At 46.0% G+C, this 27909-nt stretch overlaps 1 protein-coding gene across 3 annotated transcripts; it reads left to right on the top strand.

Annotated features, from left to right (window-relative positions):
• Window positions 1-2707: 2707 nt before the first annotated feature.
• LOC109880465 (golgin subfamily B member 1-like) lies at window positions 2708-27696 on the top strand. Of its 3 annotated transcripts, none has more exons than XM_031819720.1 (8): window positions 2708-9899; window positions 10290-10402; window positions 17706-17910; window positions 18086-18226; window positions 18485-18585; window positions 18935-19048; window positions 22529-22643; window positions 24249-27696. In XM_031819720.1, exons 1-8 carry the CDS (start codon window positions 2808-2810, stop codon window positions 24405-24407), a joined length of 8040 nt encoding a protein of 2679 aa, XP_031675580.1. In that variant the 5' UTR covers window positions 2708-2807; the 3' UTR covers window positions 24408-27696. The 3 variants fall into 3 exon arrangements, with proteins under 3 accessions (XP_031675580.1, XP_031675581.1, XP_031675582.1); XM_031819721.1 differs by having other exon boundaries at window positions 18488-18585; XM_031819722.1 differs by having other exon boundaries at window positions 10293-10402.
• Window positions 27697-27909: the final 213 nt, after the last annotated feature.

A 27909-nucleotide genomic window follows, 5' to 3' on the forward strand; every position in this document is an offset into this window, starting at 1 on the left:
AGGAGAAGCAGATACTGCAACAGCGGAATTAGCTGTACAGTCGGAGTCCATTTCTGAATTAAGCAAGGAGAAGAACTTACTTATTAAAGAGAACTTCCAATTTTGAATGCAACATTCAGAAAACTGCAAAATTATTGAAGGGCTACTGAAAGACAAAGGAGCTCAGTGTAGCAGTAGAGGAACTGAACGAACAAGGTCCTAGAGCAAAACAACAGAAGTTTCAGAGAGTTGAGAGTTTGCTGGACAAAACAAATAAATGTACTAATCTCACCAAATTGCTTAGAGAGAGTGAAGAGGCACTTGCACATTCACAAGACCAAGTTGACAGCTTGAACACCCAACTTGATCAACTGAACAACAACATAACCGAAAAAGAGAAGACTATCAGAAATCAAAACTCACAATTAGAGGCCCAGCAGAGAGAGTTGTCGCAACTCCAGGAGACATTGGCTTTATTACAGGAGCAGGGGACCGCACTGAAATCTGGGCTCACAGAGAAAGACACCATGTTGCAGCAGAAAGCAGAGGAGTGGAGCTCTTTACAGAATAACTTAATCAACTGCAGGGCGAGATTAAATCACTTAAAGGACAATGTCACAACTGACTCAGCATCTGGAAGAAAAAGAAGAGACCTTCAGACAAATGACACAGGACTGTGAAAACCACAAGATGAGCTGACCAGAGGAACGAGTCAATGAAGTCACTAGGCAGTCAGCTTGGTGTCATAAATGAGAGCAGTGCGAAGTTGGAGTCTGAAAATACAGAGCTGAAGACCACTCTGGAGAACCACGCAGCAGAAAACAAGAAGCTAAGGGAAGAGATGGAACAGAGGCAAACTGAGATATTAGATCTTAGGGACAACATCCAAGCATTGAATGAACAGAATGTCAGACTAAAAACCGAACTCAAAACTCTGTCACAGAGGCATCCAAGAAACTTGAAGAGATTTCAGTTCTCAAGGCAGAGATTTCTAACAGGGACAGTTATGTTTCTAATTTAACAAAGCAACTGACAGCAGCCTGCTCGGACAGGGATAGCTTAGGTTTGAATTTGCAGCAGAGAGGTGAGTCCCTAAAACAGCAGGAGATGTTTATTAAGCAGTTGCAAATTAAGTCAGTAGAGGGTGAGGGTCAGATGAGCCAGGCCATCACTGAGCTGCAGACAACAAGCTCAGAGTCTTCAGAAAAGCCTTCAAGACAAAGATGTTTCGCTGCATGAGGCGGAAGAAACAGCTGAGTCTGCTCAGAGAGAAGTTCACCTTAGAATCTGAGGATTTCAAAACCCAGCTGAATTCAAGTGCGGAAACAATGAAACAGCTCCAGGGTGATCTGGATAATGCGGTGGAACAGAGTAATCAGCTCAGTGGGAGGCTTGAAGAACAAGAGGCACAGCTTAAGCAGAAAGTTGATGATTATGTGAGTTTAAGGACATATGTTTCAGAGCTGGAGGATTCCACCACACAGCTCAGAGGTCAAGTTGACAGCCTGACCTCTGAATCATCCCTGTTAAAAGAGACCCTGAAAGAGAAAGTCAAGTTCATCCTTGAGGCACAAAGCACCTCCTCAGCTGTTAGTGAAAGCCTAAATTCAAAACTCAAAACCAAAGATACAGAATGTGAGAGCTTAAAAGAGCAGCTTTCGTACCTCCAAGGATCCGTTTTAAAGCTCAATACCAAAGATGCAGAATGTGAGTGCTTAAAAGAGCAGCTTTCACATCTCCAAGAGTCTGTTTCAAAGCTCAATAGTAGCCTCAGTGCCCAGTCCTCTGAAGTGGCACGACTTCAACAAGCCTTAGAGGAAAGAGGGACTGCCATTATGGACCAGTCAAAGGCCCTTCAGGAGCTGCAGAGAAGGGCAGATGAAGCAACCCTCTTCAAAACCCAGTTCATGGAGAGCACAGAGTTGGTGTCACAACTGCAGGATCAGATTCAGGAACTCTCCACTAAGTCTGCAAGCCTCAGCCGGTCGGCAGAGGAGAACCAAAGTGCCTTTGTAAATCTTCAGGAGAAGTATGCTACTCATTTAGAGGAGCTCCAGGAAGCTCGGACGATGCTTTCTCAAAGGGCCGAGGAGATGTCCAGTCTTAACAAGTCCCTCAGGGAAAGCAACAGCACAGTTCAGGCAGCAGAAAGCACCATAGAGGTGCTGAGGAATGAGTCTTCCTTGCTACGTCAAGACCTTCGGCAAATCCAAACACTGAATGTCGACCTTTCAAAACAAAAGGAAGACGCCCTTGCTACCCATCAAAGGAGCACCTCAACATTCACTGTCGAAATTGAGAGACTAAAATCTCAGTATTTGCATGTGGCTGCTCAGGTAAATGCACTGACAGAAAATCTTGAGCAGAGAGAGATGTCTCTTCATGCCATTAACAGTCAGTACACAGCACAAGTGAAACAGGCAGAGCATGTAGTGTCAGAAATGCAGAAACTAGAAGAGCAAAATAAGAAGCTAAGAGAGGAGATAGCTCTGTCAAAGCAAGAAAATCAACAGCGGCTGGATGCAGCAATCAGTGAAAAAGAACGTCTGCAGCAAGAAGTTCAGAAACTCATAATTGAGAGAGATGAACACGGCAAGAGCTACAGCAGCCAGATACAAACAATGCAGGAGCAGTTGCATCTCCAAAAGCAGCAGCAATCCAGCAGCATGAACGAAGTCATGGAGAAAATGGTGGCTGAGAAGGAAAGACTACAGGTTGAGGTTAGTGTCAAAGGTGAAGAAATCACCGGATTGAAATCAGACATTCAAAAGATAGGGCAAACTCTTCAGGACTCTGAGAAGGAGTGGCTATCGGTCCTGGATAGAGAGATGCAGGATAAATATCTCATTGCGGAGCAGTTGAAAAGTGTTGAAAATGAAATTAGGTCAAAAGATTTTAAAGTTCAAGCATTGAAACAAGACCTAGATAGTTTGCATGAAAAGTTGGCAGAGGCAGCAACAGCAATTAGACAGGGTTCAGATCTGCTTAAAGCGAAAGAGGTAGAGGCATCCACATCCAGGGTTCAGACTGAAAACATCTTAGTATCTGTTAAGGAAAAAGACAAGCATAATATTGAATTGAGGCAGGCTCTTCAAGATATGGAAAGTGAGTTAAGACAATTAGAGGTCAGCAAAGAGTGTTCTGACAAAGATTTGTCTGTATTGTCACTAACCATGTCTGATAGATTAGTTGCTTTAGAGGAGGAAAATGTCTCCCTACAAACTATGCTCAAACAGTTGAGAGAAAGACATCAGTGTGAGGTAGATTCTTTGAGGGGTGAATTAAATGAAGTTTCGGAATTGTTGAAACGGACAGAGTCTACCCTTAACGATAAAGAAATGGGCTATCAAAGTAAGAATCAACAGAATGTTTTATTTCAAGAAAATATACAGCACCTTCATGCACAGCTCCAAACTGAGACTGAACATCTGAGAGAGGCAGGTATTAAACAGACAGCTCTACTTAGTGACATCCAAACGAAAGATGAGCAGGTCAGCTGCATGACCATCCAAATAAGTCACCAGAAGGAATTGCTAGCAGGTCTCAGTCAACAGTTGAGGGAGAAAGATGCTTCAGTAGCACAGGTAATTGAATCCGCCTCAAACGAAAGAATGAAATACGCAGAGGAAAATAGTAATTTCCTCTCGCAGCTGGAAAGCTTGGAAAATGCACAAAGTAGCTCTATGACACAGCTTGAACATATGTTCTTGCAACTAGAAGAGAGCAAAGCTCATCTGTCACGCTCTCAAAGTGAACTTGAGACCAAGGATTTGCAGAATGTAGATTTGGTTAAAGAAAAGGATCATCTCAACACTCAGCTCACTAAGTTAACCAAAGAAAAAGAGGTAATGAAAAAGAAGCTCCAAGCTGCTCTGGTTGTAAGGAAAGAACTATTGAAGAAGCTAGAGGAGCATGAACATCAAATAGAGCAGAATGTGAATAAAGGAATTGAGATTTCAGGCTTACAGGATAGGTTGCAAGAACTCACTTTACAAGCTCAAGCTACTACAAAAGAGCATGAAGACAATGTTGCAGATATTAAACGGCAAGTTAATCAGAAAGAGGGTGAACTCCTAGAACTGGCCAAGGTCTTAACAGTGCGAGACAGTCTTGTAGAACATTTTGAAATAAATATGCAAACTTTGCAAGCGAAACTAGATGAACAAGAAGCAAGTTTGACAACCGCTCTGCATAATCTCAATGAAAAGAGCATCATCATTGATCAACTTAATTCCATAATCTCTGAGAAAGACGAGGCTTTTGAACAGGAGAGAAGTGGTATGATGCTGAGGTTAGAGAAGCTTCAAGAGGATATGAGAAAGAGCGAGGAGAGTTTGAAGGAGGACATGTCAAGCTCCAGTGCGACAGCTGTTGACATTGAAAACGAGTTAACAAAGGTGAAGCAAGAAAAGGCAATGATGCAGAAAAAGGCTCAAGCTGCTTTACTGGCACGAAAAGAGACTATAAAGAAGTCTCAAGAAAGTGAGAAAAAGTACACCCAAGAGCTTTCAGAATTAAAAGATGATTATAAAGCACTCCTGGAACAACACTGTCAGCAGACCAATGACCTTAATGCTGTCCAGTTAAGTTACGACCAGAAGGTCAAGAAATTTGAAGAAATCAGTCAGGCCTCAGTCTCTCAGCTAGGTGAATTGGAGACCCTAAGACTGCTTGTACAGGAACGGGATAAAACTCTTCAAGACCTCAACATATCCCTATCAGACAGGGAGAGTCAAGTCCATGCCTCCTCATCATATCAAGCAGAGCTAGAAACCCTTCACTTCAAACTGGAAAGCATGTCCTCTGAGTTGGCAAATAAGGACAAGGTTCTCATAGCACTGGAACAGAAGTCCAAAGCATTATCTGAGCGAATGAGCTGCACAGAAAGTCAACTTGAAAAAGCCCATGCAGAGATAAAGGAGAAGATGGAAGAGCTCGCAAGACAGCAACAAGCAGTGGAGATGGCCGAGCAGCAGCACCAGCAGGAAAAACAAACTATGGTAGATGACCACCTGGTGCTGCAGAACCAGTTGGGCCCATTACAAGCCACAGTGGAGGAGCTAAAACACACATTAGAAGCACTTGTTGGTGAGAAAGAATCCCAGTCGCACAAATGTATAAGTGAAAGCAAAGAACTAATAGAGGACAGGGATCGAATGAAAGGAGAGCTGGAGAATGCACTCACTACCATCGCCCAGCAATCGTCTGAACTTCAAATCCTCCAAAACACTTGGGCTGAAACTCAACAGCAACTCGGTGAAGAAAAGGAACAGCTTAAAGTGGAGCTTGAAAAAGCACAGTCCCATTCTGCAGAGTCCCAGGCTGAAATGGAAAGTCTTAAGCTGCACATGGAATCACTACAGCAGGAAAAAGAAAGCGCCTTCATGGTCATAGAACAATTAAACTGTGAAGTTGCCATGCTGGATGCTCAGCTAAAGGAAGCTGGAAAAGTACATGAGGAGCTTCTTCAAAAGATACCTGGTTTGCAGGATAAGTCCTCTGAACAGATTGGGGTAATTGGGAAGGAGGTCCAGTATCTTAAGATATCCCCCGAAGAACATGAGATGAGTCTCAAGGAAAGAGATGATGCCCTGGTGATTTCTCAGTCTCTGGCCACGGAAAAGGAAGAGCTTATTGCTGCCTTGGAACAGCAACTGCAGCGGCAGATTCACCTTCACGAAGTTGCCATGGAAAAGATGAGGACTGAAGTTGATGAGCTTCAGCAGAGGTCTCAAGAAGATGCCAGCAAAACAAAGGATCAGGGCAACCAAAGCAAAACAGCACTTCTCACCAGGAAGCTTCAAGCAGCCTTAGTTTCCAGGAAAGAAATCTTGAAAGATAATAGTTCTCTGAAGGAACAAATGCGTATACTCTCAGCTAAAAATGAAGAAATTGGGGCATCATCCACTGTACTGGAAATGTCTGTTGCAAAGTTGAAACAACAAAAAGAGGACCTGGATAGTTCGGTATCATCCCTGAGCAGGGAGAAAGAGAAGCTCATTGCCGAGGTTGATCGCATCCTCAATGATAATCACAATTTATCTGCAGCCTGTGAAAGCCTCAAACTCACCATAGAAAATATCACCCAACAGAAACAGGCATTTTCGTGTCAGCTTGAGTCCCTGAAAGACTCGCAGACGGATGAGTTGTCGGAGTGGAAATCTAAGCACACAGAGCTGAAACAGGAGTATGAGTCACTTTTACAAGCGTACGAGAATGTCAGTAGCGAAATGGACAAGATGAGACAACTATTGGAGGGGGCAAGAAGAGAGAGACAAGAAGCGCTCGTTAAAGCACACAAATCTGAAGCTGAGAGGGAGAATCTGGAGAAACAAGTTGGGGAGATGGAGGATGAAAATGAGAAAATTAAAGAGAAGATGAGAAAGTTTACTAAGGCGAAGCAGCTGAAAATGGAAGAGCTGGAGGAGGAGAATAAACAAATCAGAATAGACTTGCTAGAGTTTGATGAAAAGCAGAAAGCCACAGTTGAAGAGTTGACTATTAAAAACAACCACTTGGAAGCAGAGATCCACAGCCTTGTAGAGTCCTCAGAAGCACTCAGAAGGAAGCTAACAGAGATTCAGCTCAACAATGGCAGTCTGGCAGAGGCACTCAAAGAAGCAACCTGTTCATTAGAAAAGTGGCCCACCGAATCAAAAGCATGTGAGCAAAACATGCAGCTTAAACTAGATGATGCACTCATTTTGAATAATTCACTGACTGCCCAGATTGAGTCACAGAAGACAGAACTCGCTTCCCAACAGGAAATCAATACATTAATGCAAAAGGGGAAAGAAACTCTCTCTGAAAGAATTAAACAAATGCAGAATACGCATGAAAAGGAATTGGGAGAAAAAGACGATGCAATCTCAGAGCTCCAAGAAATGATCAACAGACACAGCCAAGAGACCACCAGCCTAAATGAGAAGGTCAGGATCTTGGAGGACGACAAGTCTATATTACAAGAGGAGCTTGAAAATGTCCAAGAGATCTCGGACAAAGTAAAAAATGAGAATGAATATTTGGAGATAGTGATCCTCAAAAACGCTGAAAGAATTGATGAACTGACAGAGACAGTCAATGTTCTCCAAGCCCAGAACACACAGCTCTCCTCTCAATTGACTGAGAGCAAAGAGAAGGCTACTCAGGTTTGCCAGGAGAAGGAGGAACAGCAGCTGAAGTTGGTTAAGGAGTTTGAGGAGAAACTCAAAATGTTCCAGAGAGGCAATGAGGGCTCCAGAAATATAAAGAAGGAGCTACAGGAACTGCTGAAAGAAAAGCATCATGAAATCAATCATTTGCAACATGACTCCATCAAATACCAGGAGCTGATCTTAGACCTAGAAAGGTCTCTGAAGGATTCAGAGTCAGCGCATGAACAGGTGGAGAAGGAGCTGAGGGAAATGACAGAGAGGATATCTTGTCTAGAAGAAGGGAGGAAGCATCTTGAAGCTGAGCTTACCACACACAAGAACCTTCTCAATGAGGCAAAGAAAGATTTGACAAACATTAGCTCTGAAAAAGACCAATTGGTTGAGGTAGTATCAGAAAAGAACAATCAATCAGAATGTCAGGTCATGGAGAGAACTAAAGCACTACAGCATGTAGCTGAGCAGCAAAAGAGTATTTTCATGGAGAGGGAGGTAATTTTACAGCAACATATAGAGGAACTTCTGGGTTCCAAGGAGAAGGAGAGTCAGGTAGTTTTAGAATTGAAGAGGAAAATAGATTCTCAAGATTTACAGATGAATACTCTGAAGAGAGAGGCTGACACTAATTTGGCTAAGTTAGCAGCCCTGTCCTCTAGTCCTCAGGGTACCGATGCTGTGAAACAGTGGAATGATATGTTCCTAAATACCTTGCATGAGAAGGACAGCCAGCTTCTAGAACAGGGCTTTGTCATAACGAGATTCCTTGAAGACATTCGAGTGAAGGAGAAGGAGATGACTGAACTGCAGGTAACCAAGTCGAGGCTCGAAAGGACACTTGGTGATTACACAGTAGCTGCCACAGCTCAGCAGAGGCAGTTGTTTATAATGGGTGCCAGCAATAGAGAGCTTAACGAAACCGTGGAGCTCCTGAATCAACAGTTGCAGGAACTGAGTGACCAGGTTGAGAGATTAGAACAGGATAGGAGTGCACTCAACAGACATCTCACTGGCAGTGTAGATTCCACATCTAAAATGGAGTTTGATCTCCAGCAGCTGGAAAATACACTCTTAGACACAGAGTCCCAGCTACTCCTCTCGCAGTCTCACAGTGACATGCTTCAGGTTGATTCTGAGAAACAGGAGGCCATTTCACTGCACCTGAAGTCACTCCTGCAGAACAAAGATGCAGAAATCTCCTCTCTGCTGTCCTCCAGAGATGGACAGATGTCTGGGTATCTAGAACAGCTGCAAGCCAATCACCGTGCCCAGGTTGAAGGCTACGAGGACAGAATAACTGCCTTGTACTATGAAAGGGAGAAAGCTGACAAGGAGTTCAGAAGGCTGGAGAACAAAGTCAAATCCCTTCAAATGAAAGTTGACAAGTCCATTCAGGAAAAGGAAAAAATGGCTGCTCAGATGGAAACATTCAGGAACTCCATGGTCTCCTTGCAGACAGAGAGAGAGCGTTTGATGTCAGAATATAGGATGTCTGAGGCAAGGAATCAGACTGTAATGCAAGGCAAGGAGGGGTCGGCTGAAGGAGACCTCAGTGCAACCAAGGGCCTTAAACACGAGATTAGGACTCTCCTTCATCAGATGGATGATCTGAACTCTGAGAATGCCATGCTCAGGGCACAGCTGATCAGATATAGAGAAGACTTGAATCAGGTCCTCTTCTTGAAGGACAGCCAGTTGAAAGAGTTGCTCAGGAAGCAGCAAGATGCCATCAAAAACCTGGAAAACCAAAAAGCCACAGCTGAAAAGCAGAACCGGAAGACCCTTCTGGAACTCGAGAGGGAAGGAGAGGCAAGCGATGCCTTAAAAGCTGCGAATTCCAAACTTCAAACACAGGTCACTGATCTGGAAGCTAACATATTGGCCATGAATAAGGGAATGCAAGAAACGAATAAAGGCAAAGTGATTGCCGACTTGCAGCATGCCGTGGCGGCTAAAGCTGCGGAATGTAACGACCTCCAGCAAAAACTGTTTGCACAGAAAGTGGCAGCGGATGACTGGAAAGGCAGCCTGCAGCTCCTGGAGCGTGAGACTGAGAAGAAACTGGGAGAGGCAGAGGACAAGTACAACAGTGAGCTCGATGCCTTTGAACAAGAAGTCGAACTGATGAGAAACGAGAAGGAGACCGCTGACCAGAGGGTTGCTGAGCTGGCCAGGGACCTGATGCAAGCTGAGAAGCTGCTGTCCGATTCTAGAGTCCAAAGCACGGACCTGAAGTCCCAGAACGAGTCTCTGGGTAAAGCCATGGCCACCTTGCAGAATGACCGCGACCAGCTCATCGAGGACTTCAAGATCCTCCGGAACCGATATGACAAGGAGCTCCGAGAGACCCAGGGGGCCATGACCAAGGTGGAGAGACATCTAGGCGACACAACCTCGGAGCTGGCCACCTTGGCGAAAGAGAGACACATACTGGTACAGAAACTCTCTGCTCTAGAGAGCAAAGATGTTCCCTCCCAGCTCACTTCACTGGTAGACGAGCTGTCTGTGGCCTTGTCAGTGAAGGAAGGGCAGCTCCAACGGGTTTCCATGGAAAACGACACGTATAGCAGTAAGGTATCGGCTTTCTCTAGGTCCATGGCCAGCCTCCAAGATGACCGAGACCGGCTGATGGAGGAGCTGGCTGGGGCAAAGAGGGCATTCGAGTCCAGGCAAGGATTAGGTCCAGAGGTAGTAGACATCGCCAACACAGGGGAGTCAAATAGCCATAGAAGCAGTGGTATTCAGGCCCTTCAGACTGGGAGAGATGGGCTGGTAAGTCACCAGTTGTGACTCAATGCTTGTTGTTTGGTTGTCATTTGGTTGTGTTTTGGTTTAGGCTGTGAGTGTGAACTTCCTGACAGCATGCAGGGGACCAGTCAAAAAGCTAATCTACCTGTCATGGCTTCGGTGTGTGAACTTCCTGACAGCATGCAGGGGACCAGTCAAAAAGCTAATCTACCTGTCATGGCTTTGGTGTGTGAACTTCCTGACAGCATGCAGGGGACCAGTCAAAAAGCTAATCTACCTGTCATGGCTTTGGTGTGTGCAAGCATGACAATCTGTTTGTGTCGCAGGAATGCAGTTTTTTTGTGAAGTGTTCAAATGAGTCTCCTCAATGTGCGTTGTTGTTGTGTCTCTAGTGGTTTGTTTTGTCTATTGAAGGAGACGAGACAGAGGGTGGATGAGCTGCAGAGCGCCTTGCAGCAGGCACAGGCCTTCAAACTGCAGACTGAAACAGAAGTCAGCGGGTACCAGGCAGAGCTGGCTGAACTGAGGTAAGATCCTAACTGCACCTACAAAGATTTGAGTTGGCCATTAAATTGTATTACTTCTGCCAATTGGGTTACTTTTGCACATTGGTGAGGTCAATGCTGTAAATCGAAAGCACTCAATGTGTTCTGAAAGATGAGACGTCGAGGATTATAATAAATATGTCTTTGATGTAATACAAGCAAACCACACACACACACACTCCAAATGTGCACTTCACATTTCAAAATTCACAGTATGGAAATGTATGATCTCTGTTTGATGTAGAATTACGAGGATGACGTGCCATCATACCCTGGGTTGTTCTAAACAGAATGTATTGCTTTATTGTGCAGTGGAACACGCACCTGAATGCCCTCACGACTCCATTCTTTGCTCATCAAAATGTGTGTGTTTCTCTGAAGTGCCTTGTGAAATCCTAACTCCGTATCATTGTTTTTTAGAACTTGGCTAGTCTTGTTGGCAATAGAATGAGCATGCCCACCTGACCTAGACCGAGACAGTACTTGTGTAATGGTGGGGATGCAGGGCTGTGTTCCAAACTAAAAACTTCCACTGCGCTTGCTTCACTTTTATTTTATTTTAAATATATATTTTTGTATTTACTTAACCTTTATTTTATTATTATTATGTAACTTCCTCAATTGCACAGCTTGAAGGCTCTTTCTTTGATTGATACATGTATTGAAATGACTTAGGAACTGTGCACAGTTTGGAGAGGTGTGTGGCCTCATGGAGACACCAGTCAGACCTCTCACTCAAACCCACAGTTTGGAGAGGTGTGTGGCCTCATGGAGACACCAGTCAGACCTCTCACTCAAACCCACAGTTTGGAGAGGTGTGAGGCCTCATGGAGACACCAGTCAGACCTCTCACTCAAACCCACAGTTTGGAGAGGTGTGAGGCCTCATGGAGACACCAGTCAGACCTCTCACTCAAACCCACAGTTTGGAGAGGTGTTAGGCCTCATGGAGACACCAGTTAGACCTCTCACTCAAACCCACAGTTTGGAGAGGTGTGAGGCCTCATGGAGACACCAGTTAGACCTCTCACTCAAACCCACAGTTTGGAGAGGTGTGAGGCCTCATGGAGACACCAGTCAGACCTCTCACTCAAACCCACAGTTTGGAGAGGTGTGAGGCCTCATGGAGACACCAGTCAGACCTCTCACTCAAACCCACAGTTTGGAGAGGTGTGAGGCCTCATGGAGACACCAGTCAGACCTCTCACTCAAACCCACAGTTTGGAGAGGTGTGAGGCCTCATGGAGACACCAGTCAGACCTCTCACTCAAACCCACAGTTTGGAGAGGTGTGTGGCCTCATGTAGACACCAGTCAGACCTCTCACTCAAACCCACAGTTTGGAGAGGTGTGTGGCCTCATGGAGACACCAGTCAGACCTCTCACTCAAACCCACAGTTTGGAGAGGTGTGTGGCCTCATGGAGACACCAGTCAGACCTCTCACTCAAACCCACAGTTTGGAGAGGTGTGTGGCCTCATGGAGACACCAGTCAGACCTCTCACTCAAACCCACAGTTTGGAGAGGTGTGAGGCCTCATGGAGACACCAGTCAGACCTCTCACTCAAACCCACAGTTTGGAGAGGTGTGAGGCCTCATGGAGACACCAGTCAGACCTCTCACTCAAACCCACAGTTTGGAGAGGTGTGAGGCCTCATGGAGACACCAGTCAGACCTCTCACTCAAACCCACAGTTTGGAGAGGTGTGAGGCCTCATGGAGACACCAGTCAGACCTCTCACTCAAACCCACAGTTTGGAGAGGTGTGAGGCCTCATGGAGACACCAGTCAGACCTCTCACTCAAACCCACAGTTTGGAGAGGTGTGAGGCCTCATGGAGACACCAGTCAGACCTCTCACTCAAACCCACAGTTTGGAGAGGTGTGAGGCCTCATGGAGACACCAGTCAGACCTCTCACTCAAACCCACAGTTTGGAGAGGTGTGAGGCCTCATGGAGACACCAGTCAGACCTCTCACTCAAACCCACAGTTTGGAGAGGTGTGAGGCCTCATGGAGACACCAGTCAGACCTCTCACTCAAACCCACAGTTTGGAGAGGTGTGAGGCCTCATGGAGACACCAGTCAGACCTCTCACTCAAACCCACAGTTTGGAGAGGTGTGAGGCCTCATGGAGACACCAGTCAGACCTCTCACTCAAACCCACAGTTTGGAGAGGTGTGAGGCCTCATGGAGACACTAGTCAGACCTCTCACTCAAACCCACAGTTTGGAGAGGTGTGAGGCCTCATGGAGACACTAGTCAGACCTCTCACTCAAACCCACAGTTTGGAGAGGTGTGAGGCCTCATGGAGACACTAGTCAGACCTCTCACTCAAACCCACAGTTTGGAGAGGTGTGAGGCCTCATGGAGACACCAGTCAGACCTCTCACTCAAACCCACAGTTTGGAGAGGTGTGAGGCCTCATGGAGACACCAGTCAGACCTCTCACTCAAACCCACAGTTTGGAGAGGTGTGAGGCCTCATGGAGACACCAGTTAGACCTCTCACTCAAACCCACAGTTTGGAGAGGTGTGAGGCCTCATGGAGACACCAGTCAGACCTCTCACTCAAACCCACAGTTTGGAGAGGTGTGAGGCCTCATGGAGACACCAGTCAGACCTCTCACTCAAACCCACAGTTTGGAGAGGTGTGAGGCCTCATGGAGACACCAGTCAGACCTCTCACTCAAACCCACAGTTTGGAGAGGTGTGAGGCCTCATGGAGACACCAGTCAGACCTCTCACTCAAACCCACAGTTTGGAGAGGTGTGAGGCCTCATGGAGACACCAGTCAGACCTCTCACTCAAACCCACAGTTTGGAGAGGTGTGAGGCCTCATGGAGACACCAGTTAAACCTCTCACTCAAACCCACAGTTTGGAGAGGTGTGAGGCCTCATGGAGACACCAGTCAGACCTCTCACTCAAACCCACAGTTTGGAGAGGTGTGAGGCCTCATGGAGACACCAGTTAGACCTCTCACTCAAACCCACAGTTTGGAGAGGTGTGTGGCCTCATGGAGACACCAGTCAGACCTCTCACTCAAACCCACAGTTTGGAGAGGTGTGAGGCCTCATGGAGACACCAGTCAGACCTCTCACTCAAACCCACAGTTTGGAGAGGTGTGTGGCCTCATGTAGACACCAGTCAGACCTCTCACTCAAACCCACAGTTTGGAGAGGTGTGTGGCCTCATGTAGACACCAGTCAGACCTCTCACTCAAACCCACAGTTTGGAGAGGTGTGAGGCCTCATGTAGACACCAGTCAGACCTCTCACTCAAACCCACAGTTTGGAGAGGTGTGAGGCCTCATGGAGACACCAGTCAGACCTCTCACTCAAACCCACAGTTTGGAGAGGTGTGAGGCCTCATGGAGACACCAGTTAGACCTCTCACTCAAACCCACAGTTTGGAGAGGTGTGAGGCCTCATGGAGACACCAGTTAGACCTCTCACTCAAACCCACAGTTTGGAGAGGTGTGAGGCCTCATGGAGACACCAGTTAGACCTCTCACTCAAACCCACAGTTTGGAGAGGTGTGTGGCCTCATGTAGACACCAGTCAGACCTCTCACTCAAACCCACAGTTTGGAGAGGTGTGTGGCCTCATGTAGACACCAGTCAGACCTCTCACTCAAACCCACAGTTTGGAGAGGTGTGAGGCCTCATGTAGACACCAGTCAGACCTCTCACTCAAACCCACAGTTTGGAGAGGTGTGAGGCCTCATGGAGACACCAGTCAGACCTCTCACTCAAACCCACAGTTTGGAGAGGTGTGTGGCCTCATGGAGACAGTCAGACCTCTCACTCAAACCCACAGTTTGGAGAGGTGTGTGGCCTCATGGAGACACCAGTCAGACCTCTCACTCAAACCCACAGTTTGGAGAGGTGTGTGGCCTCATGGAGACACCAGTCAGACCTCTCACTCAAACCCACAGTTTGGAGAGGTGTGTGGCCTCATGGAGACACCAGTCAGACCTCTCACTCAAACCCACAGTTTGGAGAGGTGTGAGGCCTCATGGAGACACCAGTCAGACCTCTCACTCAAACCCACAGTTTGGAGAGGTGTGAGGCCTCATGGAGACACTAGTCAGACCTCTCACTCAAACCCACAGTTTGGAGAGGTGTGAGGCCTCATGGAGACACCAGTTAGACCTCTCACTCAAACCCACAGTTTGGAGAGGTGTGTGGCCTCATGTAGACACCAGTCAGACCTCTCACTCAAACCCACAGTTTGGAGAGGTGTGTGGCCTCATGTAGACAGTCAGACCTCTCACTCAAACCCACAGTTTGGAGAGGTGTGTGGCCTCATGGAGACACCAGTCAGACCTCTCACTCAAACCCACAGTTTGGAGAGGTGTGTGGCCTCATGGAGACACCAGTCAGACCTCTCACTCAAACCCACAGTTTGGAGAGGTGTGAGGCCTCATGGAGACACCAGTCAGACCTCTCACTCAAACCCACAGTTTGGAGAGGTGTGTGGCCTCATGTAGACACCAGTCAGACCTCTCACTCAAACCCACAGTTTGGAGAGGTGTGTGGCCTCATGTAGACACCAGTCAGACCTCTCACTCAAACCCACAGTTTGGAGAGGTGTGAGGCCTCATGTAGACACCAGTCAGACCTCTCACTCAAACCCACAGTTTGGAGAGGTGTGAGGCCTCATGGAGACACCAGTCAGACCTCTCACTCAAACCCACAGTTTGGAGAGGTGTGTGGCCTCATGGAGACAGTCAGACCTCTCACTCAAACCCACAGTTTGGAGAGGTGTGTGGCCTCATGGAGACACCAGTCAGACCTCTCACTCAAACCCACAGTTTGGAGAGGTGTGTGGCCTCATGGAGACACCAGTCAGACCTCTCACTCAAACCCACAGTTTGGAGAGGTGTGTGGCCTCATGGAGACACCAGTCAGACCTCTCACTCAAACCCACAGTTTGGAGAGGTGTGAGGCCTCATGGAGACACCAGTCAGACCTCTCACTCAAACCCACAGTTTGGAGAGGTGTGAGGCCTCATGGAGACACTAGTCAGACCTCTCACTCAAACCCACAGTTTGGAGAGGTGTGAGGCCTCATGGAGACACCAGTTAGACCTCTCACTCAAACCCACAGTTTGGAGAGGTGTGTGGCCTCATGTAGACACCAGTCAGACCTCTCACTCAAACCCACAGTTTGGAGAGGTGTGTGGCCTCATGTAGACAGTCAGACCTCTCACTCAAACCCACAGTTTGGAGAGGTGTGTGGCCTCATGGAGACACCAGTTAGACCTCTCACTCAAACCCACAGTTTGGAGAGGTGTGTGGCCTCATGGAGACACCAGTTAGACCTCTCACTCAAACCCACAGTTTGGAGAGGTGTGTGGCCTCATGTAGACACCAGTTAGACCTCTCACTCAAACCCACAGTTTGGAGAGGTGTGAGGCCTCATGGAGACAGTCAGACCTCCCACTCAAACCCACAGTTTGGAGAGGTGTGAGGCCTCATGGAGACATCAGTTAGACCTCTCACTCAAACCCACAGTTTGGAGAGGTGTGTGGCCTCATGTAGACACCAGTTAGACCTCTCACTCAAACCCACAGTTTGGAGAGGTGTGTGGCCTCATGTAGACACCAGTTAGACCTCTCACTCAAACCCACAGTTTGGAGAGGTGTGAGGCCTCATGGAGACAGTCAGACCTCCCACTCAAACCCACAGTTTGGAGAGGTGTGTGGCCTCATGTAGACACCAGTTAAACCTCTCACTCAAACCCACAGTTTGGAGAGGTGTGAGGCCTCATGGAGACAGTCAGACCTCTCACTCAAACCCACAGTTTGGAGAGGTGTGAGGCCTCATGTAGACACCAGTCAGACCTCTCACTCAAACCCACAGTTTGGAGAGGTGTGAGGCCTCATGGAGACAGTCAGACCTCTCACTCAAACCCACAGTTTGGAGAGGTGTGAGGCCTCATGGAGACACTAGTTAGACCTCTCACTCAAACCCACAGTTTGGAGAGGTGTGAGGCCTCATGGAGACACCAGTCAGACCTCTCACTCAAACCCACAGTTTGGAGAGGTGCATGGCCTCATGGAGACACTAGTCAGACCTCTCACTCAAACCCACAGTTTGGAGAGGTGTGAGGCCTCATGGAGACACCAGTCAGACCTCTCACTCAAACCCACAGTTTGGAGAGGTGTGTGGCCTCATGTAGACACCAGTCAGACCTCTCACTCAAACCCACTGTTTGGAGAGGTGTGAGGCCTCATGGAGACACCAGTCAGACCTCTCACTCAAACCCACAGTTTGGAGAGGTGTAAGGCCTCATGGAGACACCAGTCAGACCTCTCACTCAAACCCACAGTTTGGAGAGGTGTAAGGCCTCATGGAGACACCAGTCAGACCTCTCACTTGTCATTTTATTGTCTTATGTTGCAATTACCCCAAATGTTGCGTGAATATTGTTATCATGTTACCAAATGTATACAGATGCTGCGAAAAGTAGCAGCAGTTTATTTTTGGATTCGGTCTTGTCAGATGAAATGTTGTCTCCTCACCTTTGTTCTGATCATTTCCCCATAATCTCCAAGGTCCCTTTCAACTGCTACCATGATTGTACATAGCCCTATGCTTCTCATATTATTTTCTGTTAGAAAAATTACAATTTGGCCCTGTTCATATTTGCCAATTCCCCTGAGTGTAAATGGTGAACAAAGGCCCCGCTTCACATTTCACCAAAAAAATTGCAAATTATATAATTGTTATGCAACAGATGGCATCTAGTTACCACAGTGGAAACTGTTGCTGCACCAGACAGTCTTTAGCTCACCAGCAGGTGACAGCCCATCTATCTGTCCTCATGGTGTCCCTTCAGGTTGTCTCCCCACCCACACAGAGTTCTCCCAACCCCCACTCGCTCACATGCCCTGGCAGGTCCCCATGGTCAAGCACTATATGAGTTGTCAGGTGGTGACAATCCCCTTCAGCTGCTAGATCTCCTGCCAATCCCATCTCCAATACAAACCAGGTCTCAATTCCATTTGTTAGAGAATTGAAAGAAAAAAAAAGAAGGCACATCTATTTTCAATACAGCTCTTATATTGACTGTGTTTGAAGTGGATTTGGAATCTCCCCTGACCCACGCCTCCATGTGTGTTCCTTGGTTTGCCCAGTAGTGGTTCACTGCTTACTACAGCCATACAAATAGATTGATTGTCTGCTACTAAACAGAGGCTACTGAAGAAACCACACTACTGACTGGGTCCACCAGTGGGTCACTCAAGTGTTGCTGCAATGACCTCTGACCTCTGTTCTTCCCCAGGTCAGAGAGTAGCAGGCTGCAGGCTGAGTGCCAGCGTCTGGCTGGGGAGAGGAAGGAGACCATGGCCCTGGTGGGGAAGGATGTGTCTGATGACCCGTCACTGACCCAGCTCCAGGCGGAGAGAACTCAGCTGCAGAGTCACCTGCAGCGCTGCCTCTATGAGATCCAGCAGAGAGATCTGCACTGCCAGCAGCTCAACGCCAAGGTACTGAACACGCACGCACTCACAAAACAACACAAATCAGCTCTGCAACCAAAGTGCTGAACACAGAAACCAACGCACAGGTATTGAATCAGTTTCCACTAAGTTCACCATACTCAACACAGATCTTCTCTCCTCCCAACCGCTCCTCTGTCCTCTCCTCATCTCCCTATCTCAGCTGCAGCAGGTGGTGGAGGAGAAAGGGGGTGTGTCGGCCCAGCTGAGGGCAGTGTCTCAGACGCTGAGAGACACCCAGAACCGCTGCTATTGGCTGGAGAACCAGGCCCTGCCTAACCAGCACCACCAGGGCCTTGCAAAGGTAGAAAGTCGTGTGTGTGTGTGTGTGTCTTAGGCTTGTCTGGTGTCTGAATGACTATTGTGTGTTTGTGTGTGTTTGTCTGGTATCTGTGTCTGACTGTGTGTATATCCTTGTCCGTGTGTGTTTTAATGAATAGTAGCCTGGATGTACTCTGTGTCAGTAGGTTACTATATTTATGTTTGCATATAACGTTGGACACATGCTCATCCTACTGAAGTGAATCAGCTCAAATGTCCTGCTGTTTGCTCTCCCGTCCAGCAGGGGGCGGTGTCTGTAGAAGTGGCTCCGGGAGCTCCCCAGGAGAGGAGCAGTGCTGTGGTAGACATGGAAGCACTGGAGGCCGGCGAGCTCAGGACCAGGTGACTCTCTGTCCCTTCGTCTGTCTCTCTCTCAAACTCTCTCTCGCTCTCTCACTTTCTTGGTATGTTTTGCTCTCTCTCTCTATTATGTTCTCTCTTTCTTTCTCTCCCTTTTTCTCTCGCTCTCTGTGTCCATGCATGGTGAGCCTGTTTCCAGATCTGTTTGTGCTCTTGCCAACCATTGCTGTCAGTGTCAAGCCAAACAGTCTGCCAGTCTTCATATATATCAACAACCAATCAGTGACCTCTCATAAATACGGTTTCATAGTGAACATTGAGAATACCGTGATGCCAGACTGTTTGGCATGAAGGAGTGTCAGAATGACTACATTGTGTGTGTGTGTTGCAGGCTGGTGGAGGTGGAGCAGAGTGTGGTTCAGCTAAGTGAGAGTCTGGCTGAAGAGAGGACCAGGAGGGAAGCAGCCGAGGAAGCTCTGGGACTGGCTGAGGACAGAGCCAAGAGGTGACATGCACACACACACACACACTAATGCAGGGTTGAGACATGCCTAGGGGAGGGGTCTGGTCTGAGGAGGAGGATAATATGTATTCTGTAGTACTGGGATAGGTAAAGATTTTGCCACAACTGGACACACACACGCACAGCTATTCTCACACTATGTGTGGGTGCCAGTCTGTTTGAGTTACCATGCCAACTCATTGTCATGCCAAACAGCAGCCTAGCCTCACAGCATTCTCAACATTCACTACAGCCTTCAATGTCAACACCATCACTGACATTAGGGGAGACGGCAGGAAATGCAGCTAATAAACTTTAATTTGACCATTAATAACATACCCACTCTGTCTCTGTCTCTCACACTCTATCATGCTACCCAAACCGGACGCGTGTGCGAGCGTTGCAAAATAATAATGTTATTCAATCATTGCACCCACACTGCTCGCGCGCGCCAAAGAGCGTCTGCGTTGCCAGGCACTAAAATAGAAGTTGCTTCTATTTGTGACGCTGAACGCAATGCAAGTCCTGCCTCTCCCATCTCCTCATTGGCTTTTAGAAGCATATACCCACATGGGTGATTGAAATATGAACAGAGGTCGGTCGGTTGGTTGTGGTAATACATCTTATTATGAAAGTTAGTTGCCAATCGGCATATAAAGTCCAAAGAAGAAAAAGCCTGGAATGAGGATAGATGACTAGAAACAATTCGGTTGACCGTTTTATGTGTGGATTAATTGTCGGAGTAGAGGACCTTGTGCATTTCAGGTAAAATAACAACTCAATGTTTATATCCCAGGACAAATTAGCTAGCAACAGAAAGCTAGCTAAATAAGACAAATTAGCTAGTAACTGCTAGCTAGATAAATTGCCATAAATGTTTAATGCTTTTCGACCTGTCCCCAAATTAATATAATTGGTTCAGAGTTTGTTTTGATATTTCAACCTGTGTATCGGGATCGTGTGGAGGGACAAAATCGATTTGCGCACAATGGCGCATGGTGTAATACACACACAAATGCACTTAGAGACTATTCTCATTGACAAATATTTAAGGAGAGGCAGCATGACAAGATTTCAATTTACATAATATGTACATCAACTTTTCAATTTACGTTACAAGCTTGCCTTACCTCTCGTTGAGACTGGCAACGTGACATTCTTGCTCTCCAAATTCTCTGTAAATATCAGTATGGCAACAGCCACTGACTAGCCAGTAAGCTTTGAAACTATTCAACAATGCAAGCAACTCTTCCTCTAAAATATATTAACTACGCTCTTGAATAATGCAACCAAACCGTATCACGCTCTTGAATAATGCAACCAAACCATATCACGCTCTTGAATAATGCAACCAAACCATATCACGCTCTTGAATAATGCAACCAAACCATATCACGCTCTTGAATAATGCAACCAAACCATATCACGCTCTTGAATAATGCAACCAAACCGTATCACGCTCTTGAATAATGCAACCAAACCATATCACGCTCTTGAATAATGCAACCAAACCATATCACGCTCTTGAATAATGCAACCAAACCGTATCACGCTCTTGAATAATGCAACCAAACCCTATCACGCTCTTGAATAATGCAACCAAACCATATCACGCTCTTGAATAATGCAACCAAACCATATCACGCTCTTGAATAATGCAACCAAACCATATCACGCTCTTGAATAATGCAACCAAACCATATCACGCTCTTGAATAATGCAACCAAACCATATCACGCTCTTGAATAATGCAACCAAACCGTATCACGCTCTTGAATAATGCAACCAAACCGTATCACGCTCTTGAATAATGCAACCAAACCATATCACGCTCTTGAATAATGCAACCAAACCGTATCACGCTCTTGAATAATGCAACCAAACCGTATCACGCTCTTGAATAATGCAACCAAACCGTATCACGCTCTTGAATAATGCAACCAAACCCTATTACACTCTTGAATAATGCAACCAAACCCTATTACACTCTTGAATAATGCAACCAAACCCTATTACACTCTTGAATAATGCAACCAAACCGTATCACACTCTTGAATAATGCAACCAAACCGTATCACACTCTTGAATAATGCAACCAAACCCTATTACACTCTTGAATAATGCAACCAAACCGTATCACACTCTTGAATAATGCAACCAAACCGTATCACACTCTTGAATAATGCAACCAAACCCTATTACACTCTTGAATAATGCAACCAAACCCTATTACACTCTTGAATAATGCAACCAAACCGTATCACACTCTTGAATAATGCAACCAAACTGTATCACACTCTTGAATAATGCAACCAAACCCTATTACACTCTTGAATAATGCAACCAAACTGTATCACACTCTTGAATAATGCAACCAAACCCTATTACACTCTTGAATAATGCAACCAAACTAGCTAAACTTAGCTTGCAAAGATGTAGCTTGCAATGGGGAGCAGGTAGCCCAGCGTTTAAGGGCGTTGTGCAGGTAACCGAGCGTTTGCTGGTTCGAATCCCAGAACCGACTAGGTGAAAGAAATCTGCTAGTGTGCCCTTAACCCTAACTGCTCATGAAAGTCGCTCTGGATAAAAAAAGTAAGACAATAATACAGCTAGTCAGCTATGCTAGCTCGTAACGTTAGCATATCAAACGTTAACGTTTACCCCTCTCATACGAAAAGTATAGTTTCAGCATATTAAAGTCACCTTTCAACAAACCAGGCTTCATTTTATCAATATCGTGGAAGTTATTATATGTGGTAAATGCAAAATTGCGACTGAGTACTTTGATAAATCCCCTAGTGAGTTGATCAGCTCCTTGCCTGGATGTTGGCTCAGAGCAGCCAAGGGAGGAAAAACAGTGTTGAGCATCACTTTCTTAAATATACAGCCATCATTTCAGAATGTAGCAGGCTGTTACTGCAGTTTCAGGTGAAAACTCAATAAACTATACATTGAAAATGCTGTTTACACTGTCCTGCTTAGAGGGGTGCAGCTGTGGGGTGAGTGCTGTGCGTGAACTCCGGAGGTATCGTTTGAGACTTGAGAAATACTTAACTTTACATTACAGTAATGTCTCTCGAGAATCAATACCTCTCGAGAATCAATACCTCTCGAGAATCTCTAGAAATTCTTCTTAATTCTGGTGAATAAGAATAGACCCTTAGCTCCTACTCTCGAGAATCTTTCAAAATGATTCTTAATTCTCATCAATGAGAAAAGACCCTTTCTCTTTGGCACATGTTCCTACTTTCTGACACAGGTGCTTTTTAAATAGACCGGTCAGTAGTTGTTATGCTGGTAACGGTTCATGATGATTTGATGATGATGTAGTTTTGGTTGTTGTTGCAGAAGCACATGAATAAAGTAATTTGATGCTGTATGTGGATACTATGAAAGTGAACTGTGTGATCGGGTGTATTCATTCCGCCGATGAATTGAATTCACACACACACTTAGTAGTAAAGGCGTCTCTTTCCTCTCCAGCGTTGACTCCAGTCCATCCAGGACGACCCAGAGAGACTTCAGCATCCAGCTGGATACAGAGGAGGAGTGGGAGGCCCTCATCCTCAACCCCAACGAACCCCTGGTCACACGCAAGGTCAGTGTTACTCACAAAACTTAAATTAGTCGATGTCTTGCAATCCTGTGGAAAGTTATTTGGCATAATTTTAAAAGTCCCCATTCAAATCGGTCTGATTAAACCAGGGATGTTTGTTTCTTTGCATGAGCTGCATCTCAATCCAATTCATTTTTATTTTTTTTGCCACCGTGGCCAATCGGTGTAACTGCTAAACTGCTTGCTGTACACTGTTTTGTGTGATTATACACATGGATTGGATTGTGGGTTTACTAACGTGTTAGTTCTAGGTTGACGTTAACCTTAATATGGTGACAATAATGAAGGCTGAGTAGCGGTTTGGCTTGGAGACGTTTTTTTGTTGTTGCACCTGGTCACAGACCACTGTTATGCACTGAAGTCCACAAGCGAAGGGAACAGGTGAGAGGAGGAGTGCCTGTAGATGCCAGAAGGAAAGTGTTTGATGCTGTATGTGGATACTATGAAAGTGAACTGTGTGATCGGGTGTATTCATTCCGCCGATTCTGTTTCAAAACGTTTCTTAATAAATGGAAGCAAATATGGGCCTCCTGAGTGGCGCAGTGGTCTAAGGGACTGCATCGCAGTGCTAGCTGTGCCACTAGAGATTCTGGGTTAGAGTCCAGGCTCTGTCGTAGCCGACCGCGACCGGGAAACCCATGGGGCGGCACACAATTGGCCCAGCGTCGTCCGGGTTAGGGGAGGGTTTGGCCGGCAGGGATCGACCTTCGCCTCTCCCGAGTCCCTACGGGAGTTGCAGCGATGAGACAGGACTGTAACTACCAATTGGAAACCACGAAATTGGGGAGAAAACGGTAAAAAAAAAGAAAAGGAAAAAAAATGGAAGCAAATGAAATGGGGAGAGACTTTGTCCAAAGAAAATATATTTTTCCATTTTGCAACTAATTGATTACACCCCAGATCGGCTAAACGCAGGCAGGTGTGTTCAAGGCTGCATTGCTTGCTGTACACTGTTTTGTGTGATTATATGCAGCCTGTCTGTCATTTTGATTACCAAAATTTGTCTCTCGACCTGTGCAACTACATTATAAACTTTCATTTGTAGGCTAGGAGGGTGTAGCAACATCATGATACATATACGGCAAAGTTGAGTATCTTGTAGGAGCCTAAATCTATGGATGTTACATTTAGCTGGGTGAATAGAATATGAATGACATCATCCATTATGATGTAATAGAAATAAGGCCATGCACCAAAAAACAACATCCTCCCTAATCTTAAACGGCACCGGCCGCCACCGATGCAGAACTACCTGGTCCCAGATCTGTTTGTGCTCTTGTCAGCATAAGGCATAAATCATAAAGCATAAATCATGTTGGGGCTGGTTTAGATATTGAATTCAACTAATGTAAAAAGAATCAAGCTGAAATGTGTGTTTTTTGACATGTGCATCCTCATTCTACTATGTGCTCTGGCCAACTCCATTACTGTCATTGCAAGGCAAACTTGTTTGGCATGACAAGGAGTTGACCTGATGGCACAAGCAGACTGGCACTCAGGCTAGGACTGTTCTTCTTGACCAATGGCAACCAATATGATTACCAATGCCTGTTTGACGAACGACTCTCCCTCTCCTCTCCTAACCAGGTGAAAGGCGGGATGCTGGCCTGCAGGCGCTGGCTTCGGGGGCGGAGCCTGTACTGCTCCAAGCTGCTGACATCACGGGCCCGCTCGCGCTACCTCTTCCTTGGCTACCTGCTGATTCTGCACGTGGCTGTCCTCATGTGCCTCACCGGCGCCCTCTAGTGCTGTGGGGTGAAAACAATCACAAATTGCAGATAGAAATATAATTTATAGAGCAGACTGAGGCACGTTTCCTCCATGACAAAGACAGTTTGTTCTGCGCAATGTTTTTCTATGTAGTTCACTTGACGCTGGGGGTGTTAACATTGCAGATACAAATGTCATGTGTAGACAAGACACCATGGCCCGTTTCCTCCACGACAAAGAGGAATGTCTGTTCTACTCCATTTCGAGGTAGTTAACCATGTCTTTTTCCCCTGGAATGTTATTCCACCTTTCAGAATAAGCTGCAGGTTTTTGTCTAGTATCCAGAGTTTTCATAAGAGTGAGGGCTTTTGGGGTGTGTCTCAAGTCTTGTGGCTTCTTCGCCTCGCCTCCTACCCTTGGTTCTCACTGGTCTGAAAAGAAAATGGACAGCTGAAAGTGGGTCCTTTGGTTAGATCCTACCTTCTTGTTTTCACCCATTTTTTTGTCAGATCAGTACAGATGGAGGCGAGAGGAAGAAGACTGTTATTGACTATTAAGACTCAGCTTTTGGAGTGTCTCAGGAGAAAGTGCCGTTTCGATCCTGTCGATCCATGTGTTAAAGCCTGAGACGGAACAGAAAGCCATATCCACATCTATATGAACGCTAGCCTAAGACGTGCGTACGTACGTGTGTGTGTGTGTGTGTGTGTGTTTGAAACACATTTGTGTGCGCAGGTGTGTGTGTTCATTTGCACGTGTACAAGAAATAAACACTAGTCCACTGTAACCTCATTTAGATTCACCTTGGAGAACAAAGACTGGTGTAAGTCTAAGATGATTCATCAACAACATGATGGAACTGCCCCACTCAGACTGATGCTGATGTCTGGCAAGACACAGATACGGTATTTCAGGAGAGAAGGGTGGGAAAAGCCAATAGTACTATTTCTGCAAAGATGCCTATGTAATTGCACTGCTGCTCAACCCTTCTCCCCAATACCAAACCCACTGTGTGCTCAACCTGGCACTACCAGGCCATGGCATAATGTTCCCTTTGGCACCCCCTGGTGTCTCCTGGGTAATAACTGTCTCATGGTGGCCTTGGCACAATTCTAAGGTCTATTCTATAGCTGCTGCATTCAAAGCTATGCACTAAAAATCAGGGGGTGTTTTTTTCCCTTCTCTCCTTCAGCAAAGATATTCAACATAATGTAGGGCCAGGAGTTTTATCTGACCACGTGTCCTGATAAGGAAATACTGATCTGGACCCTAGTAATAGGATCTAACTGGCCCCTAGTAATAGGATCTAACTGGACCCTAGTAATAGGATCTAACTGGACCCTAGTAATAGGATCTAACTGGACCCTAGTAATAGGATCTATCTGCACCCTAGTAATAGGATCTATCTGCACCCTAGTAATAGGATCTAACTGGCCCCTAGTAATAGGATCTAACTGGAACCTAGTAATAGGATCTATCTGCACCCTAGTAATAGGATCTAACTGGCCCCTAGTAATATGATCTAACTGGCCCCTAGTAATAGGATCTAACTGGAACCTAGTAATAGGATCTATCTGCACCCTAGTAATAGGATCTAACTGGCCCCTAGTAATATGATCTAACTGGCCCCTAGTAATAGGATCTAACTGGCCCCTAGTAATAGGATCTAACTGGCCCCTAGTAATAGGATCTAACTGGACCCTAGTAATAGGATCTAACTGGCCCCTAGTAATAGGATCTAACTGGCCCCTAGTAATAGGATCTAACTGGCCCCTAGTAATAGGATCTAACTGGCCCCTAGTAATAGGATCTAACTGGCCCCTAGTAATAGGATCTAACTGGCCCCTAGTAATAGGATCTACTGGACCTTAGTAATTGGATCTATCTGGAACCTAAAGGTTTTACCTTGTCAGATCACATGGTCTGAAGAATATCTTCCTACCTGTTTGTGAGCATGTACCCTGGTAAGTGTGTAAGTAAGATGTTGTATTTAAGGGTGGAGTGTAAAAGGGTGCGAGTGTGCACCCTTGAAAGTCTACTGTGTGTATTTATGTATCTGTATTTGTTGCTCTGTGCCCCCCAATGCTCTGTTGTTCACTGTACATTTCTACTTCATCTGTTGATTGATTACATGCTGATTTAATCACTTGATTGATAGTGCAGGGTGGCAATTCACAAAGCAGGAGACAATATGTCAGCCATCTTGCTTTGAGACAATTTGGGATATAATTCGTATTTCTCTGGTTCATATCTCATCTGTTTCAAGTTTAGCATGGGAAGTACTGAGAGAATGTCATACTTATAACAAGTGTGTTTTACCTCTCTGCACTAGGAAATATGAAGCCTGACTGACAAGCTGTTTGTTTGTGCCATCATGCCAACTCTTTCTCACTCATTGTTATACCAAACACGTTTGGCTTGACAATGAGCAATGGAGTTGGCCAGAACACAAACCGATTTGGGACCAGGATAGGAAATCTGGTGTTTCAGAATATTTACGGTAGTTAGCCAGCTGAGCTAAAAACATTGCTCCTGCTTTGTGGGATACCACCATAGAGAATGATAGAGGCCTCTAGTGGCCAAAAGGCTGTATTAGCATGGGCAGCGCCACTGAGGGCTTCCACCAATTTTAATGTAGTCAACTGGGTTGGACTTCCAACTTCATTGGCTGATCCCTCCTGGTAACCCTGTTGGAGTCATGTCCAACCGGGTCATTAGGAGGGATCAGCTAATCGTGAAGAAGAAGATTGACTACTTCAATGACACTGCCCATGCTGTCAGACGCTGTAATGGCACAGATACAAAGATAATGGATACCACCCTGTTCTAACGTTGGTGTTGTGGTGCCGTGGTCCTGATGGCCTGTAGATGAGTCCTCTATCTATCTCTATGGATACCACCCTGTTCTAACGTTGGTGTTATGGTACCGTGGTCCTGATGGTCTGTATAGATGAGTCCTCTATCTATCTCTATGGATACCACCCTGTTCTAACGTTGGTGTTGTGGTACCGTGGTCCTGATGGTCTGTATAGATGAGTCCTCTATCTATCTCTATGGATACCACCCTGTTCTAACGTTGGTGTTGTGGTCCTGATGGTCTGTATAGATGGTGTGATTGAGGAAAGGATGACAAAATACATCTATTTATAAGAGGAAATGCTACTGAGTGAAACCGAAATGTCATATTTTCTAAATAGGCTCTATTTTTTTGAAGTGAAATCGTTTGGACAGCAATACTATCCTATCCAGGCATGAATGGGTTCAATACCTTGAGGTTGACTTTCACGAAGAAAGGAATTTTAATAAATCTGTTTGAAAAATACAACTCAAGTTACCTGTTTTTGATGGTTGTGTGTGGACGTGAAGTCCCCACATAAATAGTAAACTAACAACAAAGATTTGACCAACTGGGGACATTTTGTTTGTCCCCGCAAGGACAAATGCTATTTCTAGGGGGTTTAGGGTTAAGGTTAGAATTAGTGGTAGGGTTAGGGAAAATAGGATTTTGAATGGGACTGAATTCTTTGTCCCCACAAGC

This window comes from Oncorhynchus kisutch, unplaced genomic scaffold (genome assembly GCF_002021735.2).
Source record: "Oncorhynchus kisutch isolate 150728-3 unplaced genomic scaffold, Okis_V2 scaffold2490, whole genome shotgun sequence".
In the NCBI taxonomy this organism is placed as follows: Eukaryota; Metazoa; Chordata; class Actinopteri; order Salmoniformes; family Salmonidae; genus Oncorhynchus; species Oncorhynchus kisutch.

What these genes read in the sequence shown, in the direction of transcription:
- LOC109880465 (XM_031819720.1), top strand. Translation starts at nt 2,808, where the DNA reads ATGCAGGATAAATATCTCATTGCGGAGCAGTTGAAAAGTGTTGAAAAT. An exon ending in AGACTGGGAGAGATGGGCTG is followed by an intron (nt 9,900 to 10,289) that starts GTAAGTCACCAG and finishes TGTCTATTGAAG; the next exon opens with GAGACGAGACAGAGGGTGGA. An exon ending in GCTGAGGACAGAGCCAAGAG is followed by an intron (nt 19,049 to 22,528) that starts GTGACATGCACA and finishes TTTCCTCTCCAG; the next exon opens with CGTTGACTCCAGTCCATCCA.